The sequence below is a fragment of the Hirundo rustica genome, unplaced genomic scaffold (genome assembly GCF_015227805.2).
Source record: "Hirundo rustica isolate bHirRus1 unplaced genomic scaffold, bHirRus1.pri.v3 scaffold_278_arrow_ctg1, whole genome shotgun sequence".
Classification (NCBI taxonomy): Eukaryota; Metazoa; Chordata; class Aves; order Passeriformes; family Hirundinidae; genus Hirundo; species Hirundo rustica.
In genome coordinates, this window is record NW_026690330.1 from 3774 (window position 1) to 23007 (window position 19234).

Below are 19234 nucleotides of genomic sequence, written 5' to 3' on the forward strand. Positions count from 1 at the left end.
CCCCAATTTCCCAGGCTGACCCAATCCCAATTTTCCCAATTTTCCAGGCTGACCCAATCCCAATTTTCCCAGTTTTTCCCTCTTTTCTCCAACTGACCAATCCCAATTTCCCCAATTTTCCAGGCTGACCAATCCCAATTTCCCCAATTTTCCAGGCTGACCAATCCCAATTTTCCCAGTTTCTCCTCTTTTCCAGGCTGACCAATCCCAATTTTCCCAATTTTCCAGGCTGACCCAATCCCAATTTTCCCATTTTTTCCCTCTTTTCTCCAACTGACCAATCCCAATTTCCCCAATTTTCCAGGCTGACCCAATCCCAATTTTCCCAATTTTCCCAGTTTTCCCTCTGCTCCCATCCCAACCAATCCCAAACTCCCCGATGACGAATCCATGACCGGAGCTCATCCCTCGGGATACAAAATTCCCGCCATTCCCGCCATTCCCGCCATTCCCGCCCCACCCAAGGGCGGTTCCTCCGACTCCCCCCGGGGAATTCCGGCCGGAATTCCGGGATGATGCCCACCTTGCCTGGAGTCGTACTGGCGCATCTGCACCTCCTCCACGCATTCCGCCGGGAACCAGCCGCTCCTGCCCTTCACGGATCCTTCCCAGAATCCGCCCTCGCCGATGCTCAGCACTGCGGGACAAAAAAAAAAAAAAAACCGGGATCGGGAATCAGCCACGCGGGAAAAAAATCCCGGGAAAAGGGGACGCCGGAGGCCCCCGGCGGGGATCCGGGAAGAAACAAACAAAAAAAAAAACAACGGAGGGGAGATGAGGGATGTGGAGTTTTCTGCGGGCTCAGTTCCTTCGGAAAAATCGGGAATTCCCGGATTTTTCCGCGCTCTGGGAGCCGAAATTCCCGTCGTTTTCCCCGCTCTGGATGCCCCAAATTTTTTTTTCCCGCTCTGGAAGCGTAAATGTCCGAATTCCTGATTTTTTTTTTTTTTTTTTTTTTTCTCACTCTGGATGCCCCATTCCCAAATTTTCCCACTCTGGATCCCCCGAATTCCCAAACTGTCCTGTTGATGACCAAATCCCATATTTTCCCCCTCTGGATTCCCAGTTCCTGATTTTTCTCACTCTGGAAGCCAAAATTCCCAAACCGTCCCAACTCCGGATGACCGAAATCCCAAATTCCCAAACTGTTCCACTCTGGATGCAGGAATTCCAAATTTTACCCCTCTGGGTGCTTGAATTCCTGAATTTTCCCACTCTGGATGTCGGAATTCCCAAATTTTTCCACTCTGGATGTCCGAATTCCCGAATTTTCCCACTCTGGATGCCCAAATTCCTGAATTTTCCCACTCTGGATGTCCAAATTCCTGAACTTTCCCACTCTGGATGCCCAAATTCCCAAACGGTTCCATTCTGGATGCAGGAATTCCAAATTTTTCCAGTCTGGATGTCCGAATTTCTGAATTTTCCCACTCTGGATGTCCAAATTCCCAAATGTTTCTACTCTGGATGGCTGAATTCCCAATTTTCCCACTCTGGATGTCCGAATTCCCAAATTTTCCCACTCTGGATGCCCGAATTCCCAAACTGTTCCACTCTGGATGCAGGAATTCCAAATTTTTCCAGTCTGGGTGCCTGAATTCCTGAATTATCCCACTCTGGATGCCCAAATCCCGAATTTTCCCACTCTGGATGTCCGAATTCCTGAATTTTCCCACTCTGGATGTCCAAATCCCAAATTTTCCCACTCTGGATGCCCAAATCCCAAATTTTCCCACTCTGGATGTCCGAATTCCCAAATTTTCCCACTCTGGATGTCCGAATTCCTGAATTTTCCCACTCTGGATGCCCAAATTCCTGAATTTTCCCACTCTGGATGTCCGAATTCCCGAATTTCCCCACTCTGGATGTCCGAATTCCCGAATTTTCCCACTCTGGATGCCCAAATCCCGAATTTTCCCACTCTGGATGTCCGGATTCCTGAATTTTCCCACTCTGGATGTCCGAATTCCTGAATTTTCCCACTCTGGATGTCCAAATCCCGAATTTTCCCACTCTGGATGTCCGAATTCCCAAATTTTTCCACTCTGGATGTCCGAATTCCTGAATTTTCCCACTCTGGATGTCCAAATCCCGAATTTCCCCACTCTGGATGTCCGAATTCCCAAATTTTTCCACTCTGGATGTCCGAATTCCCGAACCGTGCCGCTCCGGACCCCCAAATCCCAGCGGCACTTCCCGCTGTTCCCCGGGTGTGAATTCTCCCCGGAGCGCCCAAATCCCGGAATTCCAGAGGCCGGAAAAGCCCGATCCCGGCCCTGAGCGGAATTCCAGGAATTCCTCGGATTCCTCCAGGGGATGGCGACTCCAAACCTCCCTGGGCAGCTCCTTCCAAGGCCTTGACCTCCTTTCTTTTCCACGGAAAAACGATCCCCAAAAAAATCCCATCCCGACCCTCCCCTGGCCGCTTCCCTCTTTTCCCGGGGAGCAGATCCCGATCCAAAGGTTGGGCTCGGGTGGTTCCCAAACTTCCGCGGGATTTTTTTTAATGGAATCCTGGAAGGGTTCGGGTGGGGAGGGACCTCGAATCCCGTCCTCATTCCAAAGGCAGGGAAAGCTCCCGTTATCCCAGGGCGCTCCAAGCCTTGGACGCTTCCAGGGATCCGGGAGCTGGGAAAATTGGGAACGTTCTCCTGGAGAAGGGAAGAGGATCCAGGGAGAGCTTCCAGAACATTCCAGAGGGCCTGAAGGGGGCTCCGGGAGAAGCTGGAATTTGGGAAAGGAATGGAGGGACGGGAGCCGGGGAATGGGGAGATTTTCGGGATGGGGAAATCCCGGAGAATCCCTGGAATGCGCAAGGAAAGGCTGGAGCAGCCTGGGATTGAAGGATTCTGGGATCCGGGAGGGCTCAGGATTCATCCCGAGGGATTTGGATGGGAAAAGGGAAGGGAGACCCTTCCTGGAGCGCCGAGATTCCCGGCGAACCCCCCGGATCCCGAAATTCCTTCGGGATGGATCCAACCTGAGGCTGGGAGAGCCGGGAACGGAGGGAATTCCCTGGGAATGGGGAGACCGGGGTGGGATTTGGGGAAGGAATTCCCGGAGGAACCCTGGCAGTGGCCCAAGGAAAAGCTGGAGAAATCCGGGATCGTGGAATTTTCCCTGCCCGTGGAATGGGATTTCAGTCCCTTCCCACCCGAACCATCCCAGGATTCCAGAAAAGGAAAAAAAAAAAAAAAGGGGAATTCCTGCGGGATTTGCCGCCCCGTTCCCACATTTTTCCCAACGCTTCCCAGCCTGATCCCAGCTCCCATTCCCGCGGATCCATCCGAGCTCATTCCGGCCTCCGGAAATCCAGCTCTGCTCCGGCCATCCCAAGGAATTCCCAGAAGGGATCCAGGAATGAAATCCTGCCTGGAGGCATCCAAGGAAAAACAAATCCAAGGAAAAGCCGAACAACAAACTCCTTTCAGGCTCCTCCGGGGTTTTTTTGGGATTTAGGTTTTTTTTTTTGGGATGCAAATTCTCCGGCTCTCCAAACGTCCCGGTGTTGTCCGGCCTTGGAATGATCCCAAATCCCGGATTTTGCTCCATTCCCACAGCTCTCCCTGGAAAATCCCCGCTTTGGAGCCCTTTGGAATTCCGGCCTCCCGTTCCCAACTCCTCCCCAGGAAGGAATTTTGGGATCATCTGGGGTTTCATTCCAAACCCCCTGGGCAGCTCCTTCCAAAGCCTGACCCCTTTTCCCCGGAAAAATATTCCCGGAATCCGACGGAAATCTCCCCTGGCGCAGCTCGAGGCCGTTCCCTCTTTTCCCATCCCTCATTCCCTGGATTCTCCTTTCCTCCTTTTCCTCAGCCATTCCCAGTTTTTCCTCAGCCATTCCCAGTTCTCCCTCCTCTCTTCCAGCGCTTCCCATCCTCGTCCCACAGGGCCCGGAGCAGCCTGGAATTCCAGCAGGGATTTTCCGCAGGGATTTCTGTGTTCCGTGTATGGAATGAGGGTCGGGAATGGATCCGGATGGATCCGGGAATGGAACTGGATGGATCCCATGGATCTGGGAATCAGCCCTGGGAATGGATCCAGATGGATCTGGGAATCAGCATCGGGAATGGATCCAATGGATTTGGGAATCGGCACCGGGAACTGGAATGGCCCCAGATGGATCTGGGAATCAGAACTGGGAATGGATCCGGATGAATCCAATGGATCTGGGAATCAGCACTGGGAATGGATCTGGATGGATCTGGGAATCAGCACCGGGAATGGATCTGGGAATCAGCACCGGGAATGGATCTGGGTGGATTTGGGAATCGGCACCGGGAACTGGAATGGCCCTGGATGGGTCTGGGAATGGATCTGGATGGTTCCAATGGATCTGGGAATCAATACTGGGAATGGATCTGGGAATCAGGACCAGGAATGGATCCAGAAATCAGCACCAGGAATGGGTCCCATGGATCCGGGAATCGGCACCGGGGGCTGGAATGGCTCTGGATGGATTCAGGAATCAGCACCAGGAATGGCTCAGGATGGATCCCATGGATCCAGGAATCGGCACTGGGAGCTGTTCCCACTCCAGATGGATCCCATGGATCCAGGAATCGGCACCGGGGGCTGGAACGGCGCTGGCCACATCCAGGAATCGCCCCTGGAGCCGTTCCCGCTCCGGATGGATCCCATGGATCCAGGAATCGCCTCTGGAGCCGTTCCCGCTCCGGATGGATCCCATGGATCCGGGAATCGGCACCGGGGGCTGGAACGGCGCTGGCCACATCCAGGAATCGCCCCTGGAGCCGTTCCCGCTCCGGATGGATCCCATGGATCCGGGAATCGGCACCGGGGGCTGGAAGGGCGCTGGCCACATCCAGGAATCGCCCCTGGAGCCGTTCCCGCTCCGGATGGATCCCACGGATCCGGGAATCGGCACCAGGGGCCGGAATGGCTCTGGATGGATTCAGGAATCAGCACCAGGAATGACTCAGGATGGATCCCACGGATCCAGGAATCAGCACTGGGAGCTGTTCCCGCTCCGGATGGATCCCATGGATCCGGGAATCGGCACCGGGGGCTGGAAGGGCGCTGGCCACATCCAGGAATCGCCCCTGGAGCCGTTCCCGCTCCGGATGGATCCCATGGATCCAGGAATCGCCCCTGGAGCCGTTCCCGCTCCGCAGGCTCCAGCTGCGGAGCTGATTTGGGAAAGGATCCGGCTTTGATTCCCATCATTATCCCGTCCTTCCGGCTCTCATCAAGCATTCCTTGGGAAAAAAAATAGCGGCAATCAAAGAGAACAGGAAAGGGAGGGGAACGAACGGAGCCGGGAAAACGTTCCCGAGGAATTTTCGGCCTCAGCGGAATTTCGGGATTGGGGGGCGGGGGGGGCAGGAAGGAGCTCGGGAATGGGATTTGCTGATCCAAAGGCATCCGGATCCTTCCCGCGATCCGGGATTTCCTCTCCCCTCCTCGTTCCCGTTTTTCCCTTCCCTATTCCTGAGGATCTGGGTCCCGCTCGGAGTGGGATTCCCACAGTGGGAATGGGTTTTTCCCCATGGGATGGAATTCCGGGATTTCCCAGCCCCTGCCCCCCCCCCGCCCAGAATTCCCAGTCAAACCTTCCCAAAGCCAATCCTGCCTGGAAAACTGGGATGGATCCCGGCACAATTCAATCATTCCCAAATTCCCAGCACTCTTCCTTCATCCCAAGGAATCCCGACTTCCCGGCAGCTCCAGCTGCAGGAGCAGAATTCCCAAGGAATTTGGCCCTGGAATGGCTCCAGCCCCGCCCAAAAATCCGGGATCAATCCCATCCAAATCCATCGGGATCCAGGGAATTCCAGCTCCTGGCACGGCCATGGGATAGGGAAAGCCGTTCCCGAATCCTACGGATCCCGGATTCCTCAGGGAGCCAATTCCAGGATGTCGGGAATACACGGAGGACCCAGGAGGGTGAGGGGAGATTCCCGGGAATCCCTTCCCCAAAAAATCCCACCCCGATCTCCCCATTCCCCGTCTCCCGTCCCTCCATTCCTTTTCCCAAATTCCGGCTTCTCCTGGAACCCCTCCAGTCCCTCCGGAACGTTCCGGGAGCTCTCCCCGGATCCTCCCCCCTTCTCCGGGAGAACATTCCCGATTTTCCCAGCTCCACCGGCAGCTCCTTCTCCCAGCGTTTATATTCCCAGGATTTTTTTTTTTTTTTCTCCCTCCCCGCCATCATTCCCGGCTCAGCATTTCCCGAGCTCCGGAAAACAGGGAAGAGCAGCCGGAGCCGTCTCACACCCGTGCCCACGGAAAAACACGGATGGGAAAGGAGTCAGGGATCCAAGGAAACCCGGCCTGGCTGCTCCAAGATTTTCCTGGGAATAAAAGGAGGAGGAGGAGGAGGAGGAGCTCCGGGAGTTGAGGGAATCCCTTTGGAATCCTCTTCCCGCCGAAAAGCCGGGATTCGCCTGAGGGATTAAGGCGGGAAATCCTCGGCTGATCCGGCCCCGGGAATGTCTCGGATGTTATTCCAGGGGATTTTCCCGGATTCTCTCCCTCTCCAGAGGGGGGGAAAAAAAAACAAACAAAACAAAAACCTGGGATCGGCTCCGGAAGCGGGGATTGAGAAATAATTTCGGGATCGCTCCCCCCGTTGGAATTCCCAGCGGGAATTCGGGAATTCCTCACCCTGGAAAATCCCGGGGGGAAGGAATTCCCCCGGAATTCCCGCCTCCGGAGCAGCTCCTGGCAGGATGAGGAGCCCCACGGGAAGCTTTGGGAATGTTGGAATTCCCAAAGAAGCCGGCGGGAAGAGTCCCGGGAACGCGGGCAGGGATTGGGATGCTGATTGGAATGAGGCACAAAGGGCAGAACGTCCCAAAAAAAAAAAAATCATGGAAAACCGGGATCCACGTCCATCAAACCATGGCGATCCCGCCGTTTTGCTCCCGGAGTTTTTTTTTGGGTTTTTTTTTTCCATGGAAATTCCAGGATTTCTGAGCAGTCGGAGCTGCCTCCGGAGCATTTCCCAGCCCTTGGATTAAACCCAGGAATCCCGGAATTCCCGATCTTGGAAAAGCGCCCCCCCCCGCATCGTCGAATCCCATTTTATTCCCAGCTCGACATCCAGGAATTCCTTCGGAATTCTTCCAGGGATGGAGACTCCAAAACCTCCCTGGGCAGCCTCCGTTTCCAAGGAAAAAATTCCCAAATATCCAACCTGAGCCTCCCCCGGCTCAACCTGAGGCCGCTCCCTGTTTTCCAAACCCCCGTTCCCTCGGGAATTGCGGGAATTCCGACGGCATTCCCGGATTTAATCCAGGTGAACCGGCGGGAAAATTCCGTTTCCCTTTTCCGTTCCCAGGTTTGAATCCAGCCGATCCCGGGATTTTCCCGGGAATGGGAATCCAGCGGGAAAAGAGCATTTTCCGTGGGATTTTTCCATGGGGTTTTTCCAGGGATGCGGCAGCAGAGGAGTGACGGGAACACGTGGAAACCCTCGGAATATCCGACGGAATTTTTCTGGGATCAGCTCCGCCCCATCCGACGTTTCCCAATCCCCCCCAGTCTGATCCGGGATCAGATTTCCCGGATCGCCAGGAGCGGATGGATTTTTCCCCGGCATTCCAAATCCCAAAGCCGCCCCTGAGAACACCGGGAATTGCCTCCCAGGACCCCGAATCCCTGAGCAGCAGGAATTCCCACGGAATTCCCGATCCGCGCTTTTCCTCGCCCACGGCTCCCACTCCAGAATTTTCCCCAGGGGTTTTTCCTGGGAATTTCAGCACGGACAAAGACGGGGGAAAGTTCGGGAAGCGCGGGAAAAGCCGGGACGGGGAGGAGAAGATTCCTCGTTCCCACCCGGGAATAAACAGCAGGAAGGGAGGGGAAAAACCGGGAAAAGCCGAGCTCCAAAAAAATCCCTGGAAAACTCCAGGAGGCGACGGGGAGAAAAAAAAAAGAAAAAAAAAAGCGGGAAGAAAAGGGATAAAGCCGGGAGGGAACGAAAAATTCCAAGGAAAAAAATTCCATAGTTACCTACTTCACCGAGCCGCTGGTCTGGAGCATGGAGGGGAATGGAAAAGAGGGAAAAAAAAAACATGGAAAAGAGAGAAAAACATGGAAAAGAGAGAGAAAATAAACATGGAGAAGAGAGAATAACATGGAAAAGAGAGAAAAACATGGAAAAGAGAGAAAAACATGGAAAAGAGAGAGAAAATAAACATGGAGAAGAGAGAAAAACATGGAAAAGAGAGAAAAACAACAACAAAAAAACATGGAAAAGCCAAAGAAAACATGGAAAATGCGAAGAGAACAACGCGGGAACGAAACGCGGGAGCGGTCTCCGGATAAATCCCCGGGAATTTTCCCCCCCTGGAATGTTGTCCAGGGAAGTGTGGACTCCCCAGCCGGGTCGGAGCACGGAGAACCCCGGAAAACCCAAGCCGAGATCCCAAATTTTGGTGGAATTCCAGGTGAGGGCCGTGGAAAATCCCAAAAAAACCGCAGCAAAAGATCCCAAATTTGGTTTGGAATTCCAGGTCAGGACCATGGAAAACCCCTAAAATCCCAGCAAAAGATCCCAAATCTGTTTGGAATTCCAGGTCGGGAGCTTGAACAATCCCAAAAAACGCAGCAAAAGATCCCAAATTTGGTTGGAATTCCAGCTCAGACCATGGGCACCACTCAAAGATCCCAAATTTGATTTGGAATTCCAGGTCAGGACCATGGAAAATCCCTAAAATCCCAGCAAAAGATCCCAAATTTGGTTGGAATTCCAGCTCAGGACCTTGGACAATCCCTAAAAAAAAGCCAAGATCCCAAATTTGTTTGGAATTCCAGCTCAGACCATGGGCACCACTCAAAGATCCCAAATTTTGTTGGAATTCCAGGTCAGGACCTTGAATAATCCCAAAAAAACGCGGCAAAAGATCCCAAATTTGGTTTGGAATTCCAGGTCAGGACCATGGAAAAATCCCTAAAAAATCCAAGATCCCAAATTTGGATGGAACTCCGGATCAGGACCATGGAAAACCCCTAAAATCCCAGCAAAAGATCCCAAATTTGTTTGGAATTCCAGGTCAGGACCATGAACAATCCCTAAAATGCCAAGATCCCAAATTTGGTTGGAATTCCAGCTCAGGACCTTGGAAAATCCCTAAAAAAAAGCCAAGATCCCAAATTTGGTTGGAATTCCAGCTCAGACCATGGGCACCACTCAAAGATCCCAAATTTTGTTGGAATTCCAGGTCAAGACCTTGAATAATCCCTAAAACCCCAGCAAGAGATCCCAAATTTGATTTGGAATTCCAGGTCAGGACCATGGAAAAATCCCTAAAAAATCCAAGATCCCAAATTTGGATGGAGCTCCGGATCAGGACCATGGAAAATCCCTAAAATCCCAGGAAAAGATCCCAAATTTGGTTGGAATTCCAGCTCAGACCATGGGCACCACTCAAAGATCCCAAATTTTGCTGGAATTCCAGGTCAGGACCTTGAACAATCCCCAAAAACCCAGCAAAAGATCCCAAATTTGATTTGGAATTCCAGCTCAGGACCATGGAAAATCCCTAAAAATGCAGCAAAAAATCCCAAATTTGTTTGGAATTCCAGGTCAGGACCATGGAAAATCCCTAAAAATCCCAGCAAAAAATCCCAAATTTGTTTGGAATTCCAGGTCAGGACCATGGAAAATCCCTAAAAATCCCAGCAAAAAATCCCAAATTTGTTTGGAATTCCAGGTCAGGACCATGGAAAATCCCTAAAAATCCCAGCAAAAAATCCCAAATTTGTTTGGAATTGCAGCTCAGACCATGGGCACCACTCAAAGATCCCAAATTTTGTTTGGAATTCCAGGTCAGGACCAAAAAACCCGGCAAAAGATCCCAAATTTTGTTGGAATTCCACAGCTCAGACCACAGGCACCACTCAAAGATCCCAAATTTTGTTGGAATTGCCCAGCTCAGACCTCGTCCGACCCCTCCAAATCCCCCCCAAAATTCCCAAATTTGGCTGAACCCCGACCCCGACCCCGATCCCTCCCCTTTAAACCCAACCCAAGATCCCAAAAGATCCCAAGATCCAGAGGATCCATGAAAACCCAGCGGCTCCCCGGCCGCTCTTCCCATCCCTCCGAATTCCCGGTTTTTTTTTTCCCCCCCGCTCTCCTCGATCCCACGGAAACTCACTCGGAATTCCCACAGAAACTCACTCGGAATTCCCACAATTCCAGTGGGAATTCGGGATAACGATTCCCAGGTTCGTCTGGGAGGCGAGGAGGGAGCAAATCCATCCCGAATTCCCAGAAAACTTGAAATTATTCCCAAAAAAAAAAAAAAAAAAAATCCGACGGGATTTTTCCCGTTCCCCTTCGGGGTTTTTCCTAGGAATATCCCGTAATTTAGGGATCCCCCAGCGGAATTCCCGTGGGGGAAGGAGAAAAAAGAATTTTTTTTCCAGAGGGTGGAGAAATGGAGAAATTCCGGGATTAATTAAATTCCGGGATGAAAATCCAAGGGGGGGGAAAAAAAAAAAAAAAAAAAAAAAAAAAAAAGCCGGGAATTGCAGAAATGCGGAAACGAATCCTTCAAAAAGTCAAATAAAGAGAGGGAATTTTGAGGTTTTTCGGGAAAAAAAAAAAAAAATCTGGGAATTTTCCCGCTGAATTTAAGATTTCCGCATCCCAAGGGTTTGTTTTTTTTTTTTCCCAACCGGGAGAATTTTCTGATCCCAAAAAAAAAAATCGAGGATCTGATTTCCCAAAAAGATCCGTGGAATTATCCCAGGGATCTAAAAAGCCTGGAAAAATTGAATTTATGATGGAAGCTCTTCCCGAGAATTCCAGGATTTTCTGAATTTTTTTTTTTTTTTTTTTTTAATCTGGAATTCCCAGAATTCCAGAAAGGAAGGATTTGGCTGCCAAGGCAGAGTTTTCCAACTCATCCAAGTGGGAAAACCGATCCCATTTTTTTTTTTCCAATGGAAAAAAAAAAAAAATCCATCCAAAACCAAGATCCAAGGAAAATCCGTCGGGATCAACCTGGAAACCAGAGGGAAAACTCAGGAATTCCTGCGCTGGTCGATCATTCCCGAAAAAATTTTAATGGATTTTGGATCCAGCTCCAGGGATGAGGCAACAAATCCCGGGCCAGGCTTGGGATATTGGAGGGGAAAAAAAGTAGAAAATGTGGGAATTTTATCCCAAAAAATGAGGGGGAAAAAAGCAGGAAATGTGGGAATTTTATCCCAAAAATGGAGGGGAAAAAAAAGCAGGAAATGTGGGAATTTTATCCCCAAAAAATAGAGGGGGAAAAAAGCAGGAAATGCGGGAATTTTATCCCAAAAAAATGGAGGGGAAAAAAAAGCAGGAAATGTGGGAATTCTGTCCAAAAAAAAAAAAATTTAGAGGGGAAAAATAGCAGGAAATGCGGGAATTTTATCCCAAAAAATGGAGGGGAAAAAAGCAGGAAATGTGGGAATTTTATCCCCCCAAAAAATAGAGGGGGAAAAAAAGCAGGAAATGTGGGAATTTTATCCCCAAAAATGGAGGGGGCAAAGTAGAAAATGTGGGAATTTTATCCCAAAAAATAGAGGGGGGAAAAAAGCAGGAAATGTGGGAATTTTATCCCAAAAAAATGGAGGGGAAAAAAGTAGAAAATATGGGAATTCTGTCCCAAAAAAAAATGGAGGGGAAAAAAGCAGGAAATGTGGGAATTTTATCCCAAAAAAATAGAGGGGAAAAAAAAGTAGCAAATATGGGAATTCTGTCCCCAAAAAATGGAGGGGAAAAAAGCAGGAAATGTGGGAATTCTGTCCCAAAATTCCGAGTTTTGATGGGATCTCCCTCTCTTATCACCAAGGATTTTTTTTTTTTTTTCCCCCCAGGGATAACCGATAAGAATTCCCAACGTTCTCCCAGATTCCAGGAACGAACGCCATTTTTCTGGGAATTTTCTGGAATAAACCCTGCCCCATCCCGGTTTTTTTTTCCCCCCGCGGTTTTCCGACGGTTTTCCATCCCCGTGTTTTACAAATCCCATTTTTTCGGGGGGGTGGGTGGAATTTCAGAAACTCTGGGATGAATCCAACGGATCCCGACCGAGGAACTTCTCGGGAATTTCTCGCTCTTCTCCAGATCAGGAAGAAATTCCATGAAAAACAGGGAGATGGATGATAATAATAATAATAATGATAATAATAATAATAATAATAATAATAATAATAATAATAATAATAATAATAATAATCCGGGAATTGTCCTGACCTGCGGATGCGGAAATTTGGGAAGAGCGGGGAAAAAAAAAAAAAAAAAAGCCCGAAGGAAAAAAAGTTGGGAATTTTTGAATCCCGAGCGAGATCCCGGAATCCTGGAACGGTTTTGGTTGGGAAGGATTTTAGGGATCGTCCCGTTCCAATCCCGGCCAATTCCCACATTCCCAGCTTGGCTTTGGACAACTCCAGGGATGGACCGGCCAAAATCCCGACCCCGTTTTCCAACAAAATTCCCGAAATCCTGAGGTTGTCCCACCAAACCATTCCTAAATCCCCAAAAATTTATTTTTTTTTTTTTCCCCTTGGATTTCCGGGCGGGAAATTTGGATTTCGGGAAGTCGGAGCCGCCGCCAAAATTCCACGGAGCTTTTTTCCCCGCTGACGCCAAATCCCGAAAAATCCCCGTGGAAAAAATCCCGGCCTGACCTGAAATTAAGGAATTTAGCCCCCGGGAAAAAAAAAAAAAATTAAAAAAAAAAGGGAAAAAAAAATCCGGAATTGGGACAGATGGCATTCCCGAGGCCACGGATGGTTTTCCAAGCGGGAAGCGGCTGCGGCCTGGCTTCTTCCCAATCCTTCCCAAATGACCTTCCCAGAGGGAAAAAAAAAACAAAAACCCGGGAGCGGGAAGAGAAATTCCTGAGCCTGGGATGAAAGGGAAAAAAAAAAAAATTCCCGAAGAATTCCCGGCCTCGGAGGAGCGGCGGGAACGATCCCGGGGGGAAACGAGGCGGAAAAAAAACGGGAATGGGGGAATCTGGGAAGGAGGTGGAGCAAATTCAGAGGGGGATTCAAGCTGGGAGGAAAAGCTGGGAAAACTGGGAATGTTCTCCCGGAGAAGGGAAAGGATCCAGGGAGAACTTCCGGAACATTCCAAGGCCATGAAGGGGCTCCAGGAGAAGCTGGAATTTGGGAAAAGGAATGGAGAGGGACGGGAGACAGGGAATGGGGAGATGGGGGCGGGATTTTTTTGGGAAGGGATTCCCAGAGAATCCCTGGATCCATGGGATCGTGCCCAAGGAGAAGCGGGAGAAATCCGGGATCGTGGAATTGCCCCTGCCCGTGGAATTCCACGGGAAGGATCTCACGGACAGGGATGAGATCCATCATCCCCCTCCGTCATTCCAGGATCCTGGAGATTCCCAGGCTTGCCCCTCGGCCGGAATTCCTGCAATTCCAGCTTCCCTTCCTCATCCAGAAATCCCTTTCATTCCCAAATTTTTTTTTCCCACCCTTCCGGCGCCACCTTTTCCCTCCAGGATCTTCCACCTCCAACATTCCCGGGAATCTCCGTCGTTCCCGGGAATCTCCACCGTTCCCGGGAATCTCCACCGTTCCCAGGATCCCGCAGAATTCCCTTGGTTGGAATTCCTCCAATTCCAGCCTCTCCCAACATTCCCGGCCACACCCCCCCCAAGAGCTCAAGGCTCCGGGATTTTCCCGCTATTCCCGGCTCTTCCCCGTTTCCCGAATCCACGGAAAACGACAGAGCGGCGGCGGCTCGGCTCATCCCGGAGCTGCCGAGATTCCCGAAAAAACGCCATGGATCAGCCTCTCCCAGCTCTTCCTGGAGAAATTCCATCAGGGAAGGGATTGGCTCGGAGCTCCTCCATCATCCCAAAAATTCCAGGGGTCACTCCACACCCTCCTCCTCCTTCTTCCCACGGTTTGTTTTTTCCCCCCAGGAGATCACATGCCGGGAAATTTTTTGGGATGAAATGAATCCCGAGGATTTCGCGGCAGCCCACTCCACGTCGGCACGAGGAAATCCAGGGGGGAAAAAAAAAAGGGTGGGAAAAAAAAAAAAAATCGGGAAAAAAAAAATCGGGAAAAAAAAACATCTGAGATGCCGGGAGTCCTTCCCGGATCTTGGAATTCCGCACCCAAAAATCCCCGGAATTCCAAGCACATCCCGGCGGGAATCCTCAGCGCGGCCCCTTCCCGGCCGCCTCCGGGGAAAAAGAAATCCGTGGGAATGTCGGGGGATCCCGGAGCAGCGATTCCGAGCTGGGAATATTCCCAGTCTCCCTTTTCCCGGCATTCCGGAGGCTCCAGCGCCGCTGGAATGGCGCCGAGAATCCACAAAAAAGGAGGGAGAGGAGGAGAAGCTCCCGAAACTTTCCAGGGGGGAAAAAAAAAAACCTCTGGAATTCTCCGGCTGGCGGGGAAGCTTTTCCCTGGGAGCTGGAATCCCGAAATTCCGGCAGAATTCCCAGCCTGAGTGCGGGAATGCGGCTGTGGAAAAGCGGGAATGCTCCGGGAGGGTGAGGGGGGAATTATTTGGGAATTTGGGGAATTTGGGAGAGGAGGCGGGATGGGAACAGGGGGGACAAGGACACGGCTGGGAATGGGAACGGCGGGAATGGGAACGGCGGGAATGGGAACGGCGGGAATGGGGAAGGATCCGGAGCTGAGGCGCCACAAAAGGGAGAGGGAACCCAAATCCGGGATTGGGAATCCCAAAACTGGGATTGAGAACCCCAAAACTGGGATGGGGCACCCAAAAACCGGGATCGGGGAACCCAAAACTGGGATTGGGGAACTCAAAACTGGGATGGAGACTCCAAAACTGGGATTGGGGATCCCAAAACTGGGATTGGGGATCCCAAAACTGGGATTGGGGAACTCAAAACTGGGATGGAGACTCCAAAACTGGGATTGGGGAACCCAAATCCGGGATGGGGAACCCAAAATCGGGATTGGGGAACTCAAAACTGGGATCGGGGAACCCAAATCCGGGATTGGAGACCCCAAAACCAGGATTGAGGAACCCGAAAACTGGGATTGGAGAACCCAAAAACCGGGATGGGGATCCCAAAACTGGGATCGGGGAACCCAAAAAACGGGATGGGGAACCCAAAATCGGGATGGAGACCCCAAAATTTGGATTGGGAACCCCAAATCCGGGATCGGGGCACCCAAAAACTGGGATGGGGACCCCAAATCCGGGATTGGGGATCCCAAAACCGGGATTGGGGATCCCAAAACTGGGATGGGGAACCCAAAATCGGGATGGAGACCCCAAAATTGGGATTGGGAACCCCAAATCCGGGATCGGGGCACCCAAAAACCGGGATTGGGAACCCCAAAACCGGGATTGGGGATCCCCAAACCGGGATTGGGGATCCCAAAACTGGGATTGGGAACCCCACAGAGCCGTGGCCCCACAGCCAGGACGGGAACCCCAAAACCGGGATGGGGACCCCACAAAAGAGCTGGGGACCCCAAAGCACTGCAGCCCCACAACCAGACCTGAGACCCTAAAAGCTGCAGCCCCACAACCAAACCGCACCAATCAGACCCCAAAGCCCTGCAGCCCCACAACCAGAGTGCAGACCCCAAAAGCTGCAGCCCCACAACCAAACCGCACCAATCAGACCCCACAGATCCGCAGCCCCACAGCTGGCAAGGGAATCCCACAAGCTGCAGCCCCACAGGTGGGCTGGACACCCCACAGACCTACAGCCCCAAAACCAGACCGGACACCCCACAAGCTGCAGCCCCACAGGTGGGCAGGACACCCCACACTTCTGCAACCCCACAACCAGACTGCAGACCCCAAAAGCTGCAGCCCCACAGGTGGGCTGGAGACCCCAAAAGCTGCAGCCCCACAACCAGAGTGCAGACCCCAGAGCTGTGCAGCCCCACACCTGCCCAGGAGACCCCGAAAGCTGCAGCCCCACAGGTGGGCTGAACACCCCAAAGCACCGCAGCCCCACAACCAGAGTGCAGACCCCAGAAGCTGCAGCCCCACAGGGGGGTTTGAAACCCCAAAACCCGCAACCCCACAAGCTGCAGCCCCACAGGTGGGCAGGACACCCCAAAGCACCGCAGCCCCACAACCAGAGTGCAGACCCCAAAAGCTGCAACCCCACAACCAAAGAGCACCAATCAGACCCCAGAGTTCTGCAGCCCCACAACCAGAGTGCAGACCCCAAAAGCTGCAGCCCCACAGGTGGGCTGGACACCCCACAGATCTGCAGCCCCACACCTGCCCAGGAGACCCCAAAAGCTGCAGCCCCACACCTGGGCTGGACACCCCAAAGCCCTGCAGCCCCACAACCAGAGTGCAGACCCCAAAAGCTGCTGCCCCACAACTGGACCAGAGACCCCACAGTTCTGCAGCCCCACAACCAGACCGCAGACCCCAAAAGCTGCAGCCCCACAGGGGGGTTTGAAACCCCAAAACCTGCAACCCAACAAGCTGCAGCCCCACAGGTGGGCTGGACACCCCAAAGCCCTGCAGCCCCACAACCAGACTGCAGACCCCAAAAGCTGCTGCCCCACAGGTGGGCTGGACACCCCAAAGCACCGCAGCCCCACAACCAGACTGGGGACCCCAAAAGCTGCAGCCCCACAACCAAACCGCACCAATCAGATCACAGACCCCAGAGCTGTGCAGCCCCACAGCTGGCGAGGGGATCCCAAAAGCTGCAGCCCCACACCTGTGCTGGACACCCCAAAGCCCTGCAGCCCCACAACCAGACCGCAGACCCCAGAGCTGTGCAGCCCCACACCTGAGCTGGAGATCCCAAAAGCTGCAGCCCCACACCTGTGCTGGACACCCCACACTTCTGCAGCCCCACAACCAGACTGCAGACCCCCAAAACTGCAACCCAACAAGCTGGAGATCCCACAGGTGGATAGGAGACCCCTGCAGCCCCAAAACCACACCTGAGACCCCAAAAGCTGCAGCCCCACAACCAAACCGCAGACCCCAGAGTTGTGCAGCCCCACACCTGCCCAGGAGGCCCCAAAAGCTGCAGCCCCACAGGTGGGCTGGACACCCCACAGACCTACAGCCCCAAAACCAGACCGCAGACCCCAAAAACTGCAACCCAACAAGATAGAGACCCCACAGAGGGGCTGGAGACCCCAAAGCACCGCAGCCCCACAACCAGACTGCAGACCCCAAAAGCTGCTGCCCCACAACTGGACCAGAGACCCCACAGTTCTGCAGCCCCACAACCAGACCACAGACCCCAAAAGCTGCAGCCCCACAGGGGGGATGGACACCCCAAAACCTGCAACCCAACAAGCTGCAGCCCCACAGGTGGGCTGGACACCCCACAGATCCGCAGCCCCACAACCAGACCGCAGACCCCACAAGCTGCAGCCCCACAACCAAACAGCACCAATCAGACCCCAGAGTTCTGCAGCCCCACAACCAGAGTGCAGACCCCAAAAGCTGGAGACCCCACAGGTGGGCTGGACACCCCACAGACCTACAGCCCCAAAACCAGACCGGACACCCCAAAAGCTGCAGCCCCACAGGCGGGCTCGGACACCCCACAGATCTGCAGCCACAAAACCAGACCGGACACCCCACAAGCTGCAGCCCCACAGGTGGGTTTAAAACCCCACTGATCTGCAGCCCCACAGGTGGCCTCGGACACCCCAAAAGCTGCAGCCCCACAGGTATGCTGGACACCCCACAGATCTGCAGCCCCACAGGTGGGTTTAAAACCCCACAGATCTGCAGCCCCACAGGTGGCCTCGGACACCCCAAAAGCTGCAGCCCCACAGGTATGCTGGACACCCCACAGATCTGCAGCCCCACAGGTGGGCTCGGACACCCCACAGATCTGCAGCCCCAATACCAGACCGGACACCCCACAAGCTGCAGCCCCACAGGTGGGTTTGAAACCCCACAGATCTGCAGCCCCACAGGTGGCCTCGGACACCCCACACTCCCACCAAAAACCCCGCACACCCCCTCCCGGGGAGAACCCCGCGGCCCCACACGCACCCACAGAGGCCACCCCGCATCCCCTCCGCCCCACACCTGGAGCGCTCCCCGCGAATCCCTCCCGCGCGGCTCACGCCACTGCCGCATCCAGCGGGAGCAATCCAGCGGGAGCAATCCAGCGGGAGCAATCCAGCGGGAGCAATCCAGCGGGAGCATCCCCCACCCCCGGGGGCCGCTCCCTCCCGGCCGTCCCCGTCCCGCTGTCCCCCTCCGTCCCCCCCAGCCCCGGCTCACCCTTGACGGCCTCCCCGCGGTTGAGCTGGATCTCGCCATCGCCCTGCGGCGCGTAGCTCTTCACCACGATGAACTTGCGGCCGGGCACGGCGCTGTAAAGCTTCCGCTTGGGCCCTCGCAGAGGAGCGGGAGCGGCGTGAGGAGCGGGCTCGCTGCCGGGACCGGCGGCGGGGGGCCCGGCGGGGCCGGCGGGGCTGTAAACGAACACGTAGGTTACGGTGCCGATGCCCGGAGGCTCGCCGCGCTCGGCTCCTCCGCGCCCGGAGCTTTGCGCCATGCTCGGGGAGGTGTGTGTGTGTTGGGGGGGTGTGTGATGATTTCCCCGAGGTGGGGGGCTCAGCGAGGCCCCGGAGGAGCCGCCCGGGAGCGGCCGGCGGAGGTGGGAGCGGGGCCGGCGGAGGGGCGGATGCCGCCCGTTCTGGCCCGCTCCATGGCGCCCGGGAGCCGCCGCCCGCCCCGAGCTCCGCTCCGCTCCCTCCGGCGCACCATGGCCCGGGGCAGGTGGGGCTCCGAGCCCGCGGCTCCTCCTCCGGCGGGCGGGGAGGCGCCGGGAGCGGCCGCCTCCGCCTGATGGAGCCGCCGCCGCCGCCGCCGCCGCCGCCCCCGCGGGGACGGAACGGCGCTGCCGAGGATGGGATGGTCCCGATCCCGATCCCGATCCTGGGACGGGCCTGATCCAGATCCCAATCCTGATCCTGACATCGCTCCTGAGCCTGGGATGGTCCTGATCCAGATCCTGATCCTGATCCTGACACTGCTCCCGAGGATGGGATGGTCCTGATCCTGATCCTGACACTGCTCCTGAGCCTGAGATGGGCCTGATCCTGATCCCGATCCTGATCCCGATCCTGATCCTGACACCGCTGCCGAGGATGGGATGGGCCTGATCCAGATCCCGATCCTGATCCTGACACTGCTCCTGAGCCTGGGATGGGCCTGATCCTGATCCTGACACTGATCCTGATCCTGACACCGCTCCCGAGGATGGGATGGACCCGATCCTGATCCTGATCCTGACACGGCTCCCGAGGATGGGATGGT

The 19234-nt window shown here is 54.1% G+C and overlaps 1 protein-coding gene across 1 annotated transcript; it reads right to left on the minus strand.

The window, feature by feature from the left end:
- Nucleotides 1-523: 523 nt before the first annotated feature.
- On the minus strand, nt 524-18555 carry LOC120747896 (SH3 and multiple ankyrin repeat domains protein 3-like; the record flags this gene model as incomplete). Its single annotated transcript, XM_058424382.1, has 2 exons — nt 18194-18555; nt 524-637 (listed from the first exon to the last, which is right to left on the minus strand). Coding segments are annotated over exons 1-2 (391 nt in total), but the record flags the coding sequence as incomplete, so codon positions are not given.
- Between the last annotated feature and the right edge of the window lie 679 nt (nt 18556-19234).